General features: G+C 39.3%; 1 protein-coding gene across 1 annotated transcript in view; it reads left to right on the top strand.

Moving 5' to 3' along the window:
• LOC150078961 (uncharacterized) overlaps positions 1 to 21,507 on the top strand; it is a 66,210-nt gene that overhangs the window by 30,077 nt on the left and 14,626 nt on the right. Inside the window, exons 3-9 of the mRNA XM_090382903.1 lie at positions 4,660 to 4,935; positions 5,042 to 5,335; positions 6,125 to 6,370; positions 7,207 to 7,482; positions 11,873 to 12,157; positions 13,954 to 14,265; positions 14,643 to 14,918. Of these exons, the coding sequence (XP_090239029.1) occupies positions 4,660 to 4,935; positions 5,042 to 5,335; positions 6,125 to 6,370; positions 7,207 to 7,482; positions 11,873 to 12,157; positions 13,954 to 14,265; positions 14,643 to 14,918 (1,965 nt within the window). The remainder of the gene's footprint in view (positions 1 to 4,659; positions 4,936 to 5,041; positions 5,336 to 6,124; positions 6,371 to 7,206; positions 7,483 to 11,872; positions 12,158 to 13,953; positions 14,266 to 14,642; positions 14,919 to 21,507) is intronic.

The raw sequence follows: 21,507 nt of genomic DNA, 5'->3' as shown, positions 1-21,507 counted from the left end.
ACAATCCAGACATCAACAGCAATAGGTCCATAATCCATGTTTTGCCTTATAGACTCAATTGCAATCGCGTTATGTCATTTACGAAGCACACCTTGCCAAAGTTACTGGACACTGTCATTTGAATATTCGACGAAACATGTTCACCATGCATGACGGTATCCTAACACATTTCGCTCGTATTACTTTGAGACTGCCAACCCTGAGCGATGGATAGGAAAGCAAGGACGAGTATCCTGGCCAAGCCGTTCAACCGGGGTGAACCATTTATTATTTTCTTTGGAGACATTTAAAAAATGTAGTTTATGTTTCACCGGTGGATACAGCACGAACTGCTGCGATTTCAAAATGACCTCAGCTTCAACATTCCTCCCATATTTCGGTCCATCTGTCAATTCATGCACATAGTTCAAAGTAGGGCTTGCATAAAACCGAGAAATTTCAAAACCGAGTTTAACCGAAGTTTACTCTTAAAACCGGTTTTAAAACCGATTTTCTCAGACTTAGGGAAAATAATTAAAAGCTTATAATACAGGTATTTATTTTATCTTGGGTAGATTGTACAAATCGTAATCAAATCTTTTAAACAAAATCTATCACCTCTTATAGTAAAAAAAAATTTTAAAAATTAAAATGCTCCAAAAAAGTAACCAGCTTGAGATTATACAAAATTACAAATTGTATTCAAATCCTAAGAATAAAAACTATCTTCTCGTATAGTAAACAAAAAAATAATAAGCCCTATAATAACAATAATAAATAAATAAAAATAATGTGAAAAAAATATAGCTTGGGGAAATTTCTTTACTATTTATTGCTCAGCTTTTTTCTGAAAATGATATTTTAAAAAACACACTATATTAAGCATTTTTCCTGATAGGCTTGACCTTATTTTTGTGTTAAAGAGACCAGTGATCGAAAACACTCTCTCAGATTGTACACTTGTTGGTTTAATGGTCAGCAGTGCTCTATAAACTTTCTCCAGCTTTTCACTTCTACTGCTAGTTGCCTCCAAAAGTTTAAATTCTTTGCTGATTTCCAATTCACTCGGATATTTTGAAGGCTCTTCAGTTAATCTCTTTATTACACTATTACATACTATCGCATTAGTGTATCTCCAACATCGGAACTAGACGAGTCTTTGTTTTCTTCTAAAAGAACGGTTCGTTTATTTTCAATTTCTTCATTCAACGCTAAGACTCCTTCGGAATGTTTTGAAAATAATCTCTGATAAATCTCTTCAGCATGCTTTTTCAAAACTTGCTTACTTGGAAAATCAAAAGTTCTTGAACCTGAATCTTCTTTCGTAAATTTTTTGGGGTTGTGTAGATAGCTCAGCAAAGCCACAGTTTGGCAATTTCGTCTTGCATTGTAACGCTGCAAAAGGCTTTGGTGAAACTTTAAAGCATATGGGTTTTCTGCTGTATCAAGCTTAGCAAGCAGAAATTCTATTGAAGACTCTGCTTTAAGTAAGTCTGTATCTTCTGAGGTTATAGCCTTCAGAACAGAATCATTTCAACAGGTCGCAAAGTTTCACTTAGCAATTCAAGTGTTTTCCAGTCATCGTCAGACACAGCTTCAGTTGACAGTACTGCACATAGACCATTTGGAATGCAATTTTTCAATTTCAAAAATCTCTCAATCATATAGAATGTGCTATCCCATCTAGTCTTGCAATCTAATATAAGTTTATATTCTTTCCCATTAAATTTTGCTTTAACAAAATTTTGTAATACGTCATTTTTGTTAGGCGATTTTCGAAAAAGCTTGCAAATTTTTCTGACTTTGTTAATAGTTTGTGCAATATTGGCCATTGGATTGAAGAAATAAATGAGCTCATCGGTAAAGTCGGTTTGATAAAGCATGCCTTGCTGTCTTTCTTCAACTTCTTCATCATCACTACTTTCTTCGTTATTTTCATTTTCTTCATTGTCTTTGGGAGACTCAGAGACTGTGGCAGCATAATTGATTGCTTTTTCATAAAGTACATCTATAACTGACAGATGTATACAATGGGCTATACATTGTTGATGATTAGGCGTAATTTGCTTGCCAAACTTAATCATCATTGCTGCTCCATCGGTGGTGCAGGCAACAATATCCTCATCCAAGTTCAAACCAAATTCCTTCAAGTGTCCATTCACAGTTTGCTCAGTTCTTCTGCTATCAAATAAACCATTAATCTCAATAAGACCTAACGACCAATGATTGTCCTTTGAATGCACATTTATATTCATATACCTTTTATTTTGTATAGACGTATATTCGTCTAGAGTCAATGAATACCGTGCACCCATAACCAATGAATTTTTGAAATGCTGAATGAGTTCTTCTTTCTTAGTTTTATAATAATTCAGAACCATATTTTTAATTCCATTCACTGAGGCTGGTGGTAATTTATCGTATTTATTTCTCTGAAGGTGAAGGCTTGATTGTATAGACTCACTCTTGGCAATTGAATTAAAAGAAAATCCATCTAAAGCAGCTAATTTTGAAATCTCTTCTTCCATAGATTTTTTAACGATAAAGTTTTCTAATGTTCTTACCATTTTTAAGGGAGGTTCACTGTTATCTTGTTTAATATCAGTCTGATGCATTTTCTTTAAATGCAACGTCAAAGATTATGTAGATCCTCCAGACGACTTCATTATCTTCTGACATTTCGAACATTGTGCTTCATCTTTGCTTTTTAGAGCAAAATAATTCCATACATTTGATTTCATCTTAGACATATTAAGAGTAATAAATATTAATTAGTAGGAATTTATATCACCGACAATTTTAAATAAAAATATTGAAGACAACAAAGGCACAATACTATGCGTCACTCCCTCAAGCACTGAATGAAGAGTCTAAACGAGGCAAGTTTCGAAATTTTCACGAAAGAAATTTTTTATTTATTTACTTGCAATTTTTTTTCCCCAATTATATTGTATTTTCAAAATTACATAAAAGCTAAATTTGGTGAAGCTGCTTTTTGGAGAACATTTGATTGCAAATTTAATAGGAATAAAGAAGCAAAAACTTTCTACGATTGAAATTTGATGCAATATTCAGCATTTGCCTGGCGAACAAGATAGATGGAACGGAGAAATGTTGAGCATTTTCTTTTACGCTATCGCTCCGACTCACTCAGTCGTAAATGAGTACACCTGCATCGTGCCATGATACAGGTGGGAAGATAAAAGGTATTCCATCCTAGATTTAGGCCACTTGCCCATGAGATTCGTACCTAAACATAAAATAAAATAAAATAAAAATATGTTTAAAACATAAAGCAGTTGAACGATCTAGACAAACAAAAGAAAATGTGCGTAACAAAAAACTATATTCGAGGGCTAACTAAGAAAATATTCGAATCCGGTTTTAGAAGCTCGGTTTCGGTTTTAACAACTCAATATGAAAACCGATTTAAGCGGTTTGCAAGCCCTAGTTCAAAGCCTGTTCGGCAATGCAAATTCGAGCATATGCTGTAACACTAACGCCAAGTATTGCTTCGTGTTATTCTTTTTGCATTGTATTAATCAATACATCAATTCGCTGACTCTTTTCAGAAACTTTTAGAACGGAGTAATAAGTGCATTCAAACAGGTAGTGATTTTGAATGGTCATTTTTGAGCTCCTTCACTTTATGTTCTTTTTATTTCACCAGACCGTTAACTTTATTGCCATCCCGCTTATTTGAGATTGCGCTCATACAAGGATAGCGCCTTGTATGAGCGCAATCTCAAGCGCTCATACAAGGCGCTTGAGATTGTTACTTAAAAGGAAATACGATTTCAACAAAGTTTTCGCTTTTTGTCATGCTTTTGGCAAACCAAAAGCTGGTCACCTTAAATCTAGCTGATATTTGAATCACAGTTTGATTGGTAGTAACTATGGGAAAAGAAATGTTTGAGTATTTTCTGTCTATTCAATATCTTCCTTATATATTTCCCCTTTTAAAATTCGGAATGGAAATAAAATATGAAGTTATAAAAGTAATAAAAAGGTTTCATTTGCCTCTCTGATAACAATACAGTGTTCTTTATTCCGAACGATACGTACATTTATCACAAAGAGAACTTTCATTTCGAACGTTTGTCAATACCACTCACTAACGATGAGCCCTTTGAACCATACAGTAATACTTCAATATAAATTACATGTTATGGATTTTCATCAAAGAACTTACTGAATATTTTCAGCCACATTACTATTTTCAATTGATTTTTATTTATTTTTTTCTTCTCTAACTTAAAAAAAGCAATAAAATTCTATTTAATCATGGTTTGCTCTCAGAAACAGACAAATCTTAAATGCGCCAAATACATGTGCATAAGTCAAGTGCAAAGTTTAATTTCCTTCTTCGAATTGATACATTGTGAAAGGTTAATTACGATTTTGTTATACGATTAATATCCAGAGTTTCAAACGTTACTTTGCGTACTTCCTAAGTGGTTATTTCTCGTTGCAGAAGTAGTTGAGGATCTGATTGGACGGTTAAAATTGAACTTTTTTAAACTCCTTCTAACAGTTGTTTTCATCCACATTCTAATGGTAACATGAATTCATTAATCAAGATTTCGTATCATTTCGCCATTATTAAAATGAATGGTAACACAGAATAGAAATTGAGATTAACCGTTCCTAACCTTTTTGCAATTCTTTGTGTTATTCTAGGACAAAATTGTTTTGGTGGTATGGAATCCTTTGAAAAGACAACGGGTGCATCTCTATTGCCCGCGGTTGCATCTTCTGTGTTACTTCAGCAGCAAGATCAGGCATTAACCAGAGACTGTATTAACTTGTGCAAGCAGCAGAGCACGTGTTACTCCTTCTCCTTAGATTACGCAGCTTTCAGATGCAGTTCCTACGCCATCAACTCAGTAGGCAGACGCGAAGGCATTTTGCCTACCAGAAATACAAACTACTACGAGAAGATTTGTTTTAATGGAGGTAAGACCTTTATTTTTCATAACTAATTATTGGAATATTAATTGTTTTAAAGAATTCAAAGTTTTTCTCTTCATTGTACGTATTTTTTTATAAAAACATTTTTCAGTTCAAAAGACTGCGTTTGACAACTTATGTAGGGATCTGCTGTGGGCATTTGAAAGGGTCAAAGACGCATATTTACACGGCTTCGTCGAAAAGGAGGTCCAAAATGTGCAGACAAAAGTTGAATGTTCCAAGCTGTGTCTTACAGAGATGAAGTTCATTTGCAGGTCAGCCGATTATGACGAAGTTTTAAGGATATGTCGTTTAAGCAAGGAAGACAGGCGTACGCAACCTCAGGGATTTAGGGAGATAAAGGGTAGCAACCGAGATTATCTAGAAAATCAGTGCGCAGTTTCAGGTAAGTCTCTTCTCTAAAACGTTGAAAGTAAATTGGAACAGTCTTGTGTTTTTACATAAGCTAGAATATTTTACGCGTCTACCGTGAAAAAAGGCTTTCTTTTTCTATTCCATTTTTTTGATTTGTTCTTTCCCTTTCCCGTCATTTTGTTGCCCGTTTTCCTTCGTATCTGTGAACATAAGTTTGATCACGCATAGTCTAACAGGTTCATTCGCTTTACGGGAAGTCAGGCATTATATCTACCGGAAGTAGAGCATCCAGACATTGACAATTTCCTGCAGATTTCACCTATTTAAGCCTGGGTTACTGACTCGAATTTTCAGCTATGCCGCAAGGCCTATTCAACTGCTAACGGAACTGAGGTCACTCGAAGCACCATTTTACAAGGGATAAAAAAAATTGGCATTTATTGCATTCTGATGATATTCGAATCTTTTATTATTGTTATTGCTGTTGAGATATTGTCCCACTTTCCCATGCGGATAGATTTCGTGCTAGGGAAGTCCAGAATGAAAAAGTCAGTAAAAGTAAACTACAATTGCTAAGAATTCCTCTTTTGGTTAGACCTTTTCTTTTTTTTTTTTATCGCATTTTCACAAGAAAATGCGATACCGAACATCAATTTGGGACTGTGAAATATTCTGACTTGTGTGAATATTTTGAAATATGCGCTTTGTACATATGAACGTGTACATACCTTGGTGTATGTCTGCCTTATACTCATATCTATCGAATGGTTAATGCTACGTTTTTAAGTTAATTTAATGTTATGTTGTCTATGTGTTTCAGCGTCAACATCGTGTCGTTACGATATGAAGCAAGGCGTCTCTGTCGTCTCCATGGATTCGCTACAATTTGCTGAAAAGAGCGACAGCTGCAGAAGTCAGTGTGACAGTGAAAGTACTTTTAATTGCAGGGCTTTTACTTATGTAAGCAACAGATGCTATTTGAGCGGAGATGACTCCGTCAGCCTTGGCGCTGTTTTGCTCCCTGTACGTCCAGGCTCCATTTACGGGGAAAAGAAATGTAAAGTTGGTAAGTTGGAATTTTATTTTTTCGCATATTCTTTAACATGAATGAAGAAAGCACTTTTCAAACTTTACTCCAGACAGGAGGGATATATCTACGCTTAGAATTGGAAAGTGTTTATGGGAGGATTCCTGTTTTCGAATTCTTTTTGGGATGTGCGAAAATTGTGAGGTGGGAACGGTTCTTCACGTGCCTGAGGGTAGCCTGGGGTATAAATTGATCCGAGTCTAACTGTAGGAAAAAAAGAAAAGAAAAAGGTAATATAAATGAAATGTTCTTTATTGATGTACTATAATAGAAAAATTAGGCTACATAGATGGGTACAGAAACACCCCTTAAGGTAGATATGTCAGGGTCTGTTATTTGGTCAGCTCTGATTGGTTTTAATTAAGGGCGTCCAGCCTTTTCTTTTCTTTTTTGGCCAGGAGTCAAACCATACGAAATGCTGAAGTCTCGGGCGGCAGGAACAGTTCCTTACAACGTGGCTGAGTTAGTCGGTCTCAGGCGAATTTCGAATTAAATTCGAAATATTAAATATGAAAATCTGACACTTATTACATGATACTAATAACAATCTTAACATAAATGACAATTGTTTTTCTTGATAATTGTGTTTGTTTTTTTTTAAATTTCCCATTTTGTGTTATTTGTAATTTTATTTCTGTTTTATACTTTTTTAACTTCAGACTATTATAACCTCAAGATTTTAAACATGTTATTGGCTTCTAACTGATGTAATCCTGTTAGCATCTGGCTGTCGAGGAGCTAGATAAAGATCTCATATTGATTATTTATATATATACACACACACTGTTTCTCCATTCTTGTTGTGTGCTTTTCAGAGCAATGCACAGGTGGTGCCTTTACATACGAGAAGACAACTGGTTATATCCTTCGGCCTGCGGTACCAACTGCTATTCCACTAGAGCGTCCCGGAGAATTAGGCTATACCCTTGACTGCTACAAATTCTGTCAGAAGGAGGGATTAGATTGTCCTGCGTTTACTGTCAACTTCCAGAGTATGAGATGTGATAAGTTGGACAGGAACTCTCAAGGAAGAACACTGGATTTGATCCCAAGGGATGGAGAAAATTACTTTGAAAAAATCTGTTTGAAAGGTTAGAAAAGTACAGTATTAAAATAACGTTATGTTACTAAATTTTTACACTTAAATGATTACAATTTGTTTATCATTATCAAAACAGTACTCTCAAATTCTGACTAGAAATAGTCGTTGGAGTGCATCAAAAATGTGTTCCAATTGATCTCGATGTCAAAAAAATTGCCCCACCTTAAGTGTAAATCAGTTCTGAGATTTAGTAAACTGATAAGGTAAATGGTAAGAAATTAGCAGGCTATCAGAACAAAAACGTTCACTTAATGGGAAAATCCACCCCCATTGAAAGTCATTCAGTTAGCTACATGCTCCTAGCGATACACGTATTACCGACATCTTAAGCTTTCCTGCAGAGTTGATTCACAAATATTTGGTCTCCTTTAGTACCTAAACGCGTAACAGCAATCATCGCACAGACCACTACAAATTACTCAGTATCCTCCTTAATTTTGCTTCCAATGTATAGCCTGTTTCATAATTTACATACACTCAGTAAGCACTGAATTATGATCACTCCATTAGTACTGGACTATACCGCATAACTCGCAGTATATAAGTCGAACAGCTTCGTACACTAGAGCAGTGACTAGTCAAATTTCGCGCGTCGGGTGCTTCCTTGTCGAAATCTTGCTCGTTGCTCACGGCCCACTGTAGTTACGGTATGAAAGAATGGTGTCGAATTGGTCAAACCAGCTCCCGCCGGCAGAACTGTAAAGGATTGGGCAAGATGAATGTTTCTAGAAAGCGAAGGGTGCAGGGCGTTCTCCAGGCTCAACGGCAGATCACTCGACGACAGTTGACATCGCAATACAATGTACGGAATGCAAGAAAAATATCCAAAATGACGATGCTCAGACGTATGTGATTCCATAGCAGACGACCCAAGAGGCACCCTCTCCCCACCTCTGAACATCGCCGAATCCTGTCTAATCTTGTAGTGTCAACAGCACTCTGGTTCGACAATGGAGGACTTGAAATGAGTATGCTGGTCGGATGAGTCCAAATACCCGATGAGCATGCCGACGGACGCCTTCTTGTATGACGCAAGCAACACTAGTCAGTGGATCCATCGTGCACAGTGCCCACTGTCCAAGCAGGTAGCGTCAGTTGCTTAATTTGGGACATGTTTTGCGTTGAAGAACTAGGGTCCTAGTGCGTACGGACCAATGTTTTACCGGTGAGGTCTTTTTTTTGTGTGTTTCTTGTTCGTTTTTTTTTTTTTTTTTTGCGGTCTCCAGGGTTTACCCCATACGCCGCTGTATCGTCTGTACTAGGCAAATTCCTAAGCAGGCTATGTGAGTGTAATGTAGGTTTACAAGTGTAATGTTGGTTGTGTGCCGGCACCTGGAGACTTCGCAGCCAGGGGGCAGCAGACACCTGGTCCCTCCTGCCTCCCAACCTCAGCTATGTGGAGGCGCGGCCGAAACTATCCAGAACGGGTCTCGCACCGGACTTTCCAGAAAATTCTAGAGCAGTCCAAAAGAAACATTGAACAGAAGAGGAAATAGTTGGTGAAGAGTGGGGTAAAATGAAGGGGGGAGAATAGATAGAAAGGCAGGGGAAGAAAGAAGGAGACATCCCCAAGAAAAGTAGAAGTTACGAGGTCAATGAAGGAAGGTAAAAGCAAAGAAAGTCTGGACAGTGGTGTCCATTAATCCCACCCTTCTGCTGACCCAATGAAGGGATCAACAGAAGGGTCCCACCTCAGGCTACCAAGGTCAACTGGTCTAAGAGGGTTGTCTATCTTCCCGCTCTGAGCTGAGCATCAGAACCAGCAAAGATCTCAACCCAGCTGGATAAGCAGGAGAGGAGTTCCCACCTGTGGAGATAGGGGCCAGCAGTTGACAAGTCCCGGTGATCTAAAGTGGATCAAAATTTTAGTCCAGTGAACAATCAGTTCGGGGGTGTCATTATAGGTGGTGAAGTCCCAAGTCAGTATCTTTTTGAATCAATGTTTGTAGTTGAGTCTGCCGGTTGGTAAACACAATTAAAATGGACAGCGAAAGCTGTCTGTGTGGTATCGAAGTTTGTTAGATGTAATCCAGTTCAGGTGGAGCTCTTCGGATAGTGTTTGTCACATCCGTGTGGAGAAGACAGGTATATCCACTATAAAGACACAGAATATCCAGGAAAATTTGTTCAGCATCAGATGACTTCTTCTTTTGAAGACCCTGTTGGCATAGTGTGAGAAAGCATTGTAGCTTTCCCTGGAGTCTAACAAAGAGGGTGCTTCTTGAAGTGAATAAACTTCGGTTAGCAACTGAAGTGGTTGCCGAAGATCAGCATAGTGTGGACATTCTAGTAGTATATGCTGTGCTGTTTCCTAGGAACCACATGTGCAATAGAGGGGTTTGAGAGAGGTGGAAACTATGCCGCTTGGCATTCAAGCAACCGTATGAAGTGAGGATATATGTCGCATATAGTCCTGGGTTGAACCAGGAGAGGAACTGTTTATTAAGCTCCCTGACTGAAGGGATGAAGTGGAATGTGGTTCTACCAAGTAGGCTGTTGTTCCAGTTATGCTGCCAAATTTGGACAAACTGGGCACGGATCCTCCTCATTTCAGTTGCAATGGCAACAGTCAGTTCCAAAGAGACACCATTTATTTCTGCTGGATTTCCAATTCTCAGGTGATATTTGAGATATGAATGCATGATCTCTAGGTGGATGGGCAATTTTTCACAAATAGCTCGCAGTGCCGGGGTGGGGACAGTTCTGCAGGCATTGGTGAGGTCTACCGGCATCTCTTAGGTGGACATGTGTATATGGAAGGGCGGCACCTAGAACGTTTGTTCAACTCCGCCTCGTATCTCTGTGAAGAACAGTATCACTACAAATGGGCCAGATATGTGTGTGACGTAGGTTTGTGTGTATTGGTGTGTTCTGGCCTCTTGGCTACCCAGAAACATCAGTCACTTGGACAGATGATTCTGGGTAGTCGTCCACACCACGGGAAGGTGGGCCAGTCCCAGCAAAACACGTACTGTCGCAAGAGAGACTCTGACCCACCTAGTGTTGCCAGGAGGCGGGCCAGATTCCTCTGGGGGCCCATTCCAGAGGGAGGAGGAAAAAGAAAGAGCGGAAGGAAAAAAAGAGGTAAAAAGGTGAGGGGGAAAAAAGAGGTGGAAAGGGAAAGAAAAACACAACCACCCGTGGTGCAGTTAGGAAAAAAAAGAATAATAAAAATAACAATGAAATAAATTGGCTGCACTAGAGTGGGAACTCAAGGCAGAACGCGTGAAGAAAAAAAAATTAAGTAAATAAAAATAATAAAAAAAACCAAATAAATAAAATAATAATAATAAAAATAAATAAATTAAATAATTAAATTAAATTAAAAAATAAAATTTAAAAATATATATAAATAAATAAAATAAAATAATAGGTGACCATATGTACCCTACCATGTTACATTTTTTCCGAGACAGAAACAGGATCTCCCAATGATAATGATAATGCGCCTTGTCATCGGGCCCGTACTGTGCACGAGTAGTTCAAGGAGTACAGTGACGACATCGCCCATCTTAATTGGCCTTCAGATTCGCCTTATCTCAGTCGAATTGGACACGATGTTTTGGAACTGGAAGCGAGGCGTACGGACACGCAACCGTCATCAATTCCGACACTGTGGAAAGCTCTGCAGGCAGATCCTTAGGGACGTTTTCAGATCTAGTGGGTCTGCGCGGATAGCACAGTGGTATCGTCACCGTCCTCCCCACACGGGGTGGAAAAGGCCCGGTTCGAATTCTGTCGATGACGCGAGGAACTTTAATGGGTTTTTTTCACTCCATGGCTGAGTTAAATAAAAAATAAATAAGTAAATTTTCTGTTTATACTCCGGGACGACCAAACGGTCAGAGGAGTTCACGAGATAGACACAATACAAGAAACAGCACCGTATTCAGCAGTCACGGGCTTGAACCCCGGTCACTCAAGGCACGTGTACTTATGCACCCACGAGCCTGAACACTAGGCTACAGTCGGTCTCGGGCGTAGATAGCAAGGTTCCCCCCCCCCACCCGGAACTCGGGATTTTTCGTCCAACAATGCAGGCAAATCGACCACAGAACAAACGCAATTTACACACACAATGACAGTACACATGGGTAGTTGAATTAACATTCTGGATGACGCTAATAAATAGTTTTTTCAGATCTAGTGAAATCAATGGCTAGGCAAATAGCGGTTGTTATCTGCGCGAATGGTGACTTAACACGGTATTAGGCAGTTGGTCACTCAGTATATCATTATGATGTCAGATATGAAAATTTTCACACAGTTACATTAACGCTTTTGTGATGGGCAATTTGTTTGGACAGTTAGTGTACAGAACCCCCCTCCCTCTCTCTCTCTGCTGTTTATTTTAATTAATCCGGTTTCTTTGCCTACAGGTCCCGTCGCAAAAAGTTGTCAGTCCAAAGCTTGGGCTTTCGAACGAGTGCTAGGCTACCAGATGGACATGCACCTGTACGACAAAAATTTTACCTACGTCTCGAGTCGTCGGGATTGTGAGGAGCTTTGTCTGGAACAGCGAGATTTTGTGTGCCGGTCTGCTCTGTATGATGATAACACAACCATGTGTTACCTTAGTAGGGAAGACAGGCGCACTTTGCCCACGAATTACAGGAGAAATAACGATCCCCGTATCAGCTATCTGGAAAACTCTTGTCTGCCAGGTAGGGCTTATTCTTGTCGCAGTAAAGTCGCCTAACAAAAGAGCAATTTTAAATACTTATTCCACAATTAAAATGTAAATTTAACGGTATTTGTTATACAGGGTGCAGAGAAACTCTACCGACAAACTTGAACAGGTGATAGATGGTACCAAAAGAAACATATTTTGTTAAGTAAACATACGTAAATGAGTCGTTATAGCAGCAGAAGCTATTAAAAGGTTGTAAAAATCAAAAACAACACATTCAGTAATTTAATGTCGTTTAATAATTTGCTGTTGCACACAAAATAGAAAAAAACAATTCATAAGAAGTGATCGAACTGGTGACCGTGATGTTCAATGCATAAGTCGCACTGACGCATCATTGAATGTTGTAGGCGTTGGAAGTTCCTAGGATTGTCTTGTATCTCTGCATTTGCTGCAACAATCCGTGCTATGAGTTCCTCCATTGTGTTAACTGGCGTTTCATACTCAAGAGTCTTCATGTATCCCCAAAAGAAAAAGTCCAAACAAGTCAGATCAGGCGACCTTGCTGGCCAGGCTACAGGTCCACCTGGACCAATCCATCTGCTTGGAAAGGTTGTATGTAAGTGTGCATATCCACGTCTATCATAATGTGGTGGTGCGTCATCACGTTGGAACCACATTTGTGCTCGGACAATCAGAGGAACATCCTCCAACAACTCTGGAAGTGTTTGCTCTAGAAAACGCAAATAGTGTCGTCCATCTAAACGTGTAGGCAACATGTATGGTCCAACTAAAACTTTTCCCACAATGCCAGCCCATACATTGACACTAAACCTGTGTTGGTAGCGATGTTCAACCATTGCATGGGGATTATTCTCTGCCCACACAAGGCTGTTGAACAATCTCTCTTGGGCGAAACTTGCCTCATCAGTGTAAAGCACATTATTGGCAAAATCAGGCTGCAAGTTGGTTTCCTGTAAAAACTAGTGAGAGAACTCAACACGGTGGGCAAAGTCAGCAGGTTCTAGTGCATGCACTTTCTGGCATCGGAAAGGATGTAGTCCGGCTTCGTGCACCACACCCCACATCAAACAATGCTGCACACCCAATCGGTGTGCAACGGCTGTTGTGCTAGTAGAAGGAGTGTTAGCGAAGAGCTGCAAAACCTGTTCCTCAAACCTGGGTGCCCTAGCAGTGCGTCGACATCAAATATCCTGCATATTCACACCGAAAGAGCCACTATCCTGCAATCTTGGGTGTATCGCAGCAAATGTTGTGTGGTGAGGCAACCTTCTGTCTTGGAAGCGTATTTGATAAATCCTGCGAGCCTCTCTTCCGTTTCCATTTGCTGCGCCGTATATTAAATGGATATTCGCCATTTCTGCAACAGTGAAACGCTCCATATCTGTACCCGTACTGATCATAATATGACATTACACTTTTATGCTATTAGCGGCAGATACGCACCACTCCGGGACCTCTCAATGCACGCATATGTTGATGGCACTGTGTTATGCATTGGTTTTTCTATTTTGTGTGCAACGGTAAATGTCGTATGCATTAAACGACATTAAATTACTGAATGTGTTGTTCTCATTTTTACATCCCTTTAATAGCTTCCGCTGCTATAACGACTCATTTACGACCTATGTTTACTTGACAAAAAATGTTTCTTTTGGTACCCTCTATCACCTGTTCAAGTTTGTCGGTAGAGTGTCTCTGCACCCTGTATATAAAAGTACTTTAATTAAAGTACATTTATATATCCGAAATCATGCATTTCTATCGACATGCAGCTTTATTTTTTATTAATGCATGGCTTTTTTGCAGTGCTAACATCATGTCCGTATGAAGAGACTCAAAATTCTTACCCAACCTACACAGACTGGGTTCAGACGGTTGGCATATCTTCCTTAGATACGTGCGAACAATTTTGTACCAGCTACCAAGCATTCAACTGTCGCTCATTTTCCTACTATTCCAGCAACAGTCAGTGTTTTATTAGTGGAGATGACCGAGCCAGTGGAGGGGTCGCTTCTGTGCAGGCAAGACCAGGACTTGTGTTTTATGAACGAAAGTGTCCTGCGGGTACTCCACCAACAGAAACACCAACACCACCGATTCCAACCGTTCCTCAGCCATGTAAGTTCATTTGCCATCCTAATACTATGTATTAGTATACAAAGGTATGTTATTGATTTAATAAATATTTGTTTGGAATAACTACGAAGGGAAAGCAGCAAAATGTAAACCCAGTTAACAAGGCCTTTAGGAATTTATCGTCTAAATTTCAGAAATCATGCATTTCTATCGACATCATAATGTACAATTATATACAATCATAATTGTACACTAAGCGAGAGCATTTAATATGCAGTAGAGTATTAGTGATAATCGTATATTATGACTCAATTATTTGCAACAGTATACTCGTTATAAGTGTGAGATTAATTAAAATACAACATAGTTTTTTAAATGGTGGTGTAATTCCAGATTAACATAATAGAATGTTTTTATAGCCCGTCAGTGCAGTCCTGGTGAAAGAATCATGTTCGAGAAAATTACAGGCTATGAACTTGGGGCCCCGAGTACTATACTGTACCAAGGTAACACTTTCATTCCTGGGATAACTCGCGAATGTCAGACTCGTTGTGAGGAAAGGAACGATTGCAAAGCATTTGTCTTGGACTACCAAAATCAGCAGTGCTTTGGACTATTCGAAAACTCGATAACGAGGCCCCGTGACTTGCAACCGGCTCTAAATAAGGCTTACTTTGAGGCAATCTGCCTACCTGGTAAGTACTAACTTCTGTCTTGAATAAATATGTAAATAGTTTTGTAAACCTTAAGTTTTACAAAATGATCCGATTATATTTCGAAATACTGAAAGGAACAGTCGCTATCAGAATTAGTCAATACTGAGATACTAGGTGGCTATATTTGTGACTATCGTTACATTCCTAATGTAGAAATTTCGTCTATAGACACTGTTTATAAAAGCCTGATCTTAAAATATGTATTCGTGGTAGAATATTTATGGAACATAGCGAAACAATGGTTTGGTCACATGATTCATTATGTCAGGTGTCAAATTCTTCACCTGTAGCATTTAGGCATATTGGTGGCAGCGTCGAAGAACTGAGCAATAAAGGTGGGTAAGGGTTTGTACCCTTGTCCACCTTAAATTGCTCAGATAGATGCACAGAAACTGATGACGAAGTTCTTGAATTGTAGTGACTTTTCGATTGTACACGATATATATAAGGCAACCTTATAATTGAAAGTCCGGTTGAGTCAAACCACACGCATATAGAGGAAATTTAACGCTTCTCCGACTTATCCGATGATGCGGAAACATATCACCCAGACAGGCTCTACCTCATCCTGCTGATAGCAAACTTATTCATCCTTGTATATCTGAGGAAGGGACGAGGACGGATACCTTAAGATGATCACGTGCATTTCTTGAGTACGTTAAGGTATTCAGCACCAGAAACCACCTTTTCAAAGAAATACGGTTCACACCTTAGAGGACACACTACGTCACCCTGTAATTCTTGGCAAATTCACACTTTGTATATATTAACGTTTGGATCCTCTGGGCACCAGTACACAGAGTTATGGTGGTTCCCAGTACCATTGAACGTAAAGATGGCTTCATCCGATCCTTTCATTTTTTGAAACAACCTGTATTTAAATACAGGGTCAGCGAAAAAGGTGTCCATGATTTTCCTTTTAATTCGGAGAATAAAGTATTTAAGGGCAAAGGTCTCATGCTACGAGGTAGAATGACTAACATGTAGGTTAGTGCAAATGCATCATTTTAACATAGCTATCTACCAAAGTAGTTAAATTAATTAAGTAAATTGGCATCGTTTTGGAAATATATACCTTCGGAAATATTTGATCGATTGTTGTGATAGTAGCAGCAAACAGTGTGGTAACTTGAGTTTTATTTGCCACCTGAACAATGACCTTGGCTGCGCCGTGACAGAATGACTCCTACGCGCATCGCCTCAGTCACTGTCAGTAAGATGGCCGTGCAACAGAAAGCGCAATGTCTGTTGTGAGTTGTGACGTTGCACTGTTATCACAGATTTAAATTCAGCGTACCACAACACACACTCCGCTTTCTATTGCACGGCCATCTTACTGACACTGACTGAGGCGGTGCGCGTAGGAGTCATTCTGTCACGGCGCAGCCAAGGTCATTGTTGAGGTGTCAAATAAAACTTAGTGAGTTACCACACTGTTTGCTGCTACGATCGCAGCAATCGATAAAATATTTCTGAAGATTAATTATAAGGGAAATCACGGACACCTTTTTCGATGACCCTGGACTATAAAACTACGTTTGAAACACTAGGATTATACTGTTGTTGATTCTACACTGGTGTTCAAAGAAAGTGCATCACCCCTTAAAATTGCAATTTTTGTCCGAATAACGTAAGTATATGGCAATATTTCTTACAGATCGCATCAGATAAAATTGACACGCGTAGGTGATGTCGTATATTGCACCATTGATGACGTATACTTTTTAGCTACGAGGCACGCTCTGGGAGAGTTGCAGTCATTCCTTGCTTGTGTCGGGATGGCGAGTAACACGCAATTGACGTCATGAAGAAAGAGTGCTATTGTTGCTTTACGTGAGGAAGGATGTACTTCCCGTCATATTGCTTATCGAGTGTCTTGAAATCAGTTGACAGTGAGTAGATTTCTTTCCAAACTCAAGAATACTGGTTCTGCTGATAGGAAAAAAAGGAACCGGACGCAAACGAGCGTCTACGCCAAAACAAGACCGCGTTTTGAACCGCTTAAGCCTTAAAAACCGTAAATCTTCTTTTTCTGAGTTGAAAAGAGAATGGGAAGAACACACAGGAGTGGTTGCAAGTGCAGTAACAGTCAGAAGACGCCTCTTCAAAAGTGGACTTGTAGCCCATCTTCCTAAGAAGAAGCCCCTCCTCACACAAAAAAAATTAAAAAAAGGCCCGATTAATTTTGTGTAAGGAGCATGTCAAATGGATCCACGAGCAGTGGAAGTCAGTTATTTTCTCGGATGAGAAGAAATTCAACCTGCATGGCTCTGATGGGAGACAAACGATTCGCCGTAGACGTGGTGAAGAATACCATCCAGACTGTATGGTGTCTACAGTTAAATTCCCTACCAGCCAAATGAAATGGGGGTGCAGTTCGTATCACTTGCAGTTTATAAAAGGTTCCGTAAATGCCAATGAATGCCTGGCTATACTGTATTGGAAGGCAAATTGCTGCCAACCATTAGAGACCATTTCAGTCTGCCAAGTAACTGCATCTTTCAGGATGACTCTGCTCCTTGTCATCGGGCGAAAAGTGTAAGTAGGCACTTCTGTAGTTACTTCAGCTTCATTTCTGCATTATAGGTTCCACAGTACAGTGTTTACATTTGTTACAGGGGGAAAAATGGTTGGAAGAAAGGTTCGTGACAACTGTTAGCTGGCCAGGAAACAGCCCGGCCGGACCTGAATCTTATAGAGAACTGTTGGCATCGTATGGAATGTGCAGTTGCCAGAAAGAAACCAAAGACCCTTCCTGAACTTCAGGAAGCCATAATTCGTGTTTGGAACCACGGACTATCAGTTGATTATTTTCAGAAATTGATCTTTTCAATGCCTCGACGGTGTGCTGCCGTCATCAGGGCCAGAGGCGGTTCAACTAAATATTAGTTTGCACCTGGTGAACTTTTCAATTTGTTTTCCATTTAAAATGATAAACTGAAGCAAATTGAGGGCTTCTGATAACATTTCAGCCACAATTGTCGTGTTTACCAAAAATGTTATATAAAGGTTGCAAATGCTCATTTTGGAATATTTTGAGAGCACCTGTCAAATATTACTTAGCTTTACCTTAACTATTAATAAATATCTTTTGTTTATATTTCTGTTTGTGATGCTAGTCATTATTGTAACATGGAATCGCAAAAAGGGTTAGAAATGTGAAATTCCTAGGTGATGCACTTTCTTTGAACACCAGTGTATATCGTTTAGATAACAGCATTTGTTAATTTCTCCAGTTTAAACAAAATGAATAATTAATTTCATTACGAATTTTTTATTTTATTCTGGAGATTTTAAAAATATTTTAAGATATTGACTGCTCATAATTCGAGCTCAGTTCAAGAGTGAGATCTGCTTTTTGTTATTCATAATTCTGGTTGATAGACTCCGGTCTTACATAGCAGATTAGTAAGGTACTGGTGCGAAACCCAAATACAGTGAATGGTTCTGATAAACTAAACGTTTTTGAAAGATCTCTCTTTTCTTAAAAATCAAGCAGATCAGTCTTTGTCTTATCGCGACGCCTTTGTTTTCTCCGAGATCTCTTTTTGTGTCAACAAGTAGAGAAATTATGAACACTTTCGTACAGATGGTAATACTTGAATAGTTTATTTTGACAACAATTAATAGTTGAATAATCAGAAACTGGGGACATATTAAAGTGTTACAGCATTAAACAAAAGAGTATTTAGATCTTGTGAACAGATGTTGACTTCCTTATATCCAAGGCAAGAGCCTGCATGCGAACAAAATGGTTGTTTTTCTCTCACTTGGATATCGTAAACTCTGCGTGACCGTCAAAGTTTGGTAACACTTTGAAGGTGGCACTGAATTTAAGATGCGCAGTTACTTGTATGCGTGCCTCCAATCACCACTCAAGTGGCACGAGCATGACAATGTTTTAAAACAGCATCGAGAACAGTAGATGCAATTTGCCGTGTAGGTATTCCACCCACTACTTGAAACTCGATGAAATGAGCAGAACAAACTTTCTTTATAAATAAATAAAAAAATCTTTATCATTAATATTAGTAGAAGCATACGATGCAAGAAAGCAAGCTTATGCAGCATCAGCCGAAAAAAAAAAAAAAAAAAACCCTCCCATTACACCCCTCCATTCATTCCAAATGCCTGTCCAGCTCAGGCTTAAATTTATTTAGACTATCAACTCCCACGACAAAAGATGGAAGTCTGTTCCACAAATCAACTACCCGCTGGCTAAGCAAATTTACGCACATTTAATCTAAAACTGTCTTTCTTCAATTTGAATCTATACCCCCTCAGATTATTAATCTGAGCAAGAGGAAGAATCCCATCAGCATTCAGCTTGCTCAGCCCATTCGAGGTATTATACACCTCAATCAGATTACTTCGCAGATGCCTACTCTCCAGACGCTGCAATTTGCAGAACTTAAGCCTCTCTTGGTAAGAGCACCCCATTGTTCCCCTGACCATTGCCTTGTACTACGGGATAATCACCTCCGTGTCCCTGCTAGCAAAATTCCTATATATCATTGACAAGACTCCATGACCTGCCCTGGCAGCCCGTCTGCACTGTTATCGAACTTCATATTTAACTGCACAATTACCCCCAGGTTTTTTCACTTTTCACTTCCCTGAGTGTAGTACCACACAGTTGGTACGTTTCTCTTCGGTTATTGCTGAGTTATTACTGAAGTTCCACAATGACAAATGCAAAGGACTGTATATGGGTATATGCAGTACTTTGCATTTGTCAATGTGAAACTTCAGTTGCCACTTCTCAGCCCATTTTCCCAACTTGTTTAGATCCGGTTGGAGTAGCATACTGTCTTTAACAACGCTGCCAACCTCTGTATCATCTGCAAACTTGGACATTAAACCTGATATACCTTCATCAATATCATTGATAAATATACAAAACAAGAATGGACCCAACACCGAACCCTGGGGAACTCCACTAATAACATTTTGTCCACGAAGAGCAGTGTCCATTGATTACTACTCTCTGTCGTCTCCCACTCAACCATCCCTTTATCCATTGTAGCAACTTACCCTTAATGACATACCTCTCCAATTTTTTCAGCAGTCTTCCTGTGCAACAGTATCAAAAGCTTTCCTAATATCCAAGTATATGATATCAAAATTATTTTTGACATTCAGTTCCTTTGTGACCACATCATAATATCCAATCAAATTGGTCAGACAAGGCTTTCTCTTGACAAATCCATGCCTGTCTGAACTATTACTGCAGACTTGTCTAGATGATCTTGCAATGCTTCTTTAACCAGTAACTCCATTATTTCCCCCCGAACCCAAATTAAACTAACAGGTCTATTAATTGTATCACTTTTTGAACCCCCCCACTTTGTGAATTGGTATTAGCATTGGTACAGACGTGATTCAAAAAAGAAAGCTTATACAGCATCAGCCAAAAAAAATCTAACTTCACCCATCCACTCGCTCCAAATGTTTGTCTAGTTCTGCCTTGAATCTATTTAAGCTATCAACTTCTAAACGACAAATGGAAGTTTGTTCCAGCAATCAACCTGGCTAAAGCAAACTTCCGCACATCTATCCTACAACTGCCTTTCCTCAATTTGAATTTATTCCCTCTCAGGCGATTATTCTGAGCAAGAGGATGAATCCCATCAGCAGTTAGCATGCTCAAACCATTCAAGGCTTTATACACCTCAATCAGATCACCTCGCAGGTGCCTAGTCCCCAGACAGTGTAATTTGCAGAACTTAAGCCATTCTTCGTAAGAGCAACCATTTGTTCCATTCACTAATCTTGTTGCCCTTCTCTGCCCTCGCTCCAGCAGCACTACTTCTTCTTAAAACGAGGCCTCCAGACCTGTATACAGTACTCAAGGTGTGGCCTGACCATTTCCTTATACAAGGGGATAATCACCTCCTTATCCCTGCTAGAAAAATTCTTGTATATCATTGACAAGACACCATGAGCTTCTCTTGCAGCCCATCTGCACTGCTCAGAGAACTTCATATCTGCCTGCACAATTACCTCCAGGTCCTTTTCACTGTCTACCACTGTCAGTGTAGTACCACTGTATCAATGTTAAACTTCAGTTGCCACCTTTCAGCCCATCTGTTCAACTTTTCTAGATTCTTATGCAGCAGTAGTGTACTGTCATTAATGTTATTAACAACCCTACCTACCTTCGTATCTTCTGCAAACTTGGACATTAAGCCCGGTATACCATCATCAATATCATTAACGAATACAGAAAACAACAATGGACCCAACACTGAACCCTGGAGGATTCCACTAATAACATTAGTCCACGAAGGGCAGTGTCCTTTGATTACCACTCTCTGTCTTCTCCCATTTAACCACCCCTTTATCCATAGCAGCAATTTGCCTCCAATGCCATACTGCTGCAATCTGTGCAGCATGCTTCCATGTGCAACAGTATCAAAAGCCTTTCTAAGATCTAAATATATGATATCAAAGTTATTACCTTCATCCAGTTTCTTTGTGGCCACATCATAGTATCCTATCAAATTGGTCAGAGAAGACTTCCCTTTAACAAATCCATGCTGTTTTCGATCTATAACTGAAGTCTAGA

The sequence above is a fragment of the Mastigoproctus giganteus genome, chromosome 10 (genome assembly GCF_048544385.1).
Source record: "Mastigoproctus giganteus isolate SK-2022 chromosome 10, ASM4854438v1, whole genome shotgun sequence".
In the NCBI taxonomy this organism is placed as follows: Eukaryota; Metazoa; Arthropoda; class Arachnida; order Uropygi; family Thelyphonidae; genus Mastigoproctus; species Mastigoproctus giganteus.
Note: the sequence above shows the minus strand (reverse complement) of the source record. Positions and strands in the feature narration are given on the sequence as shown.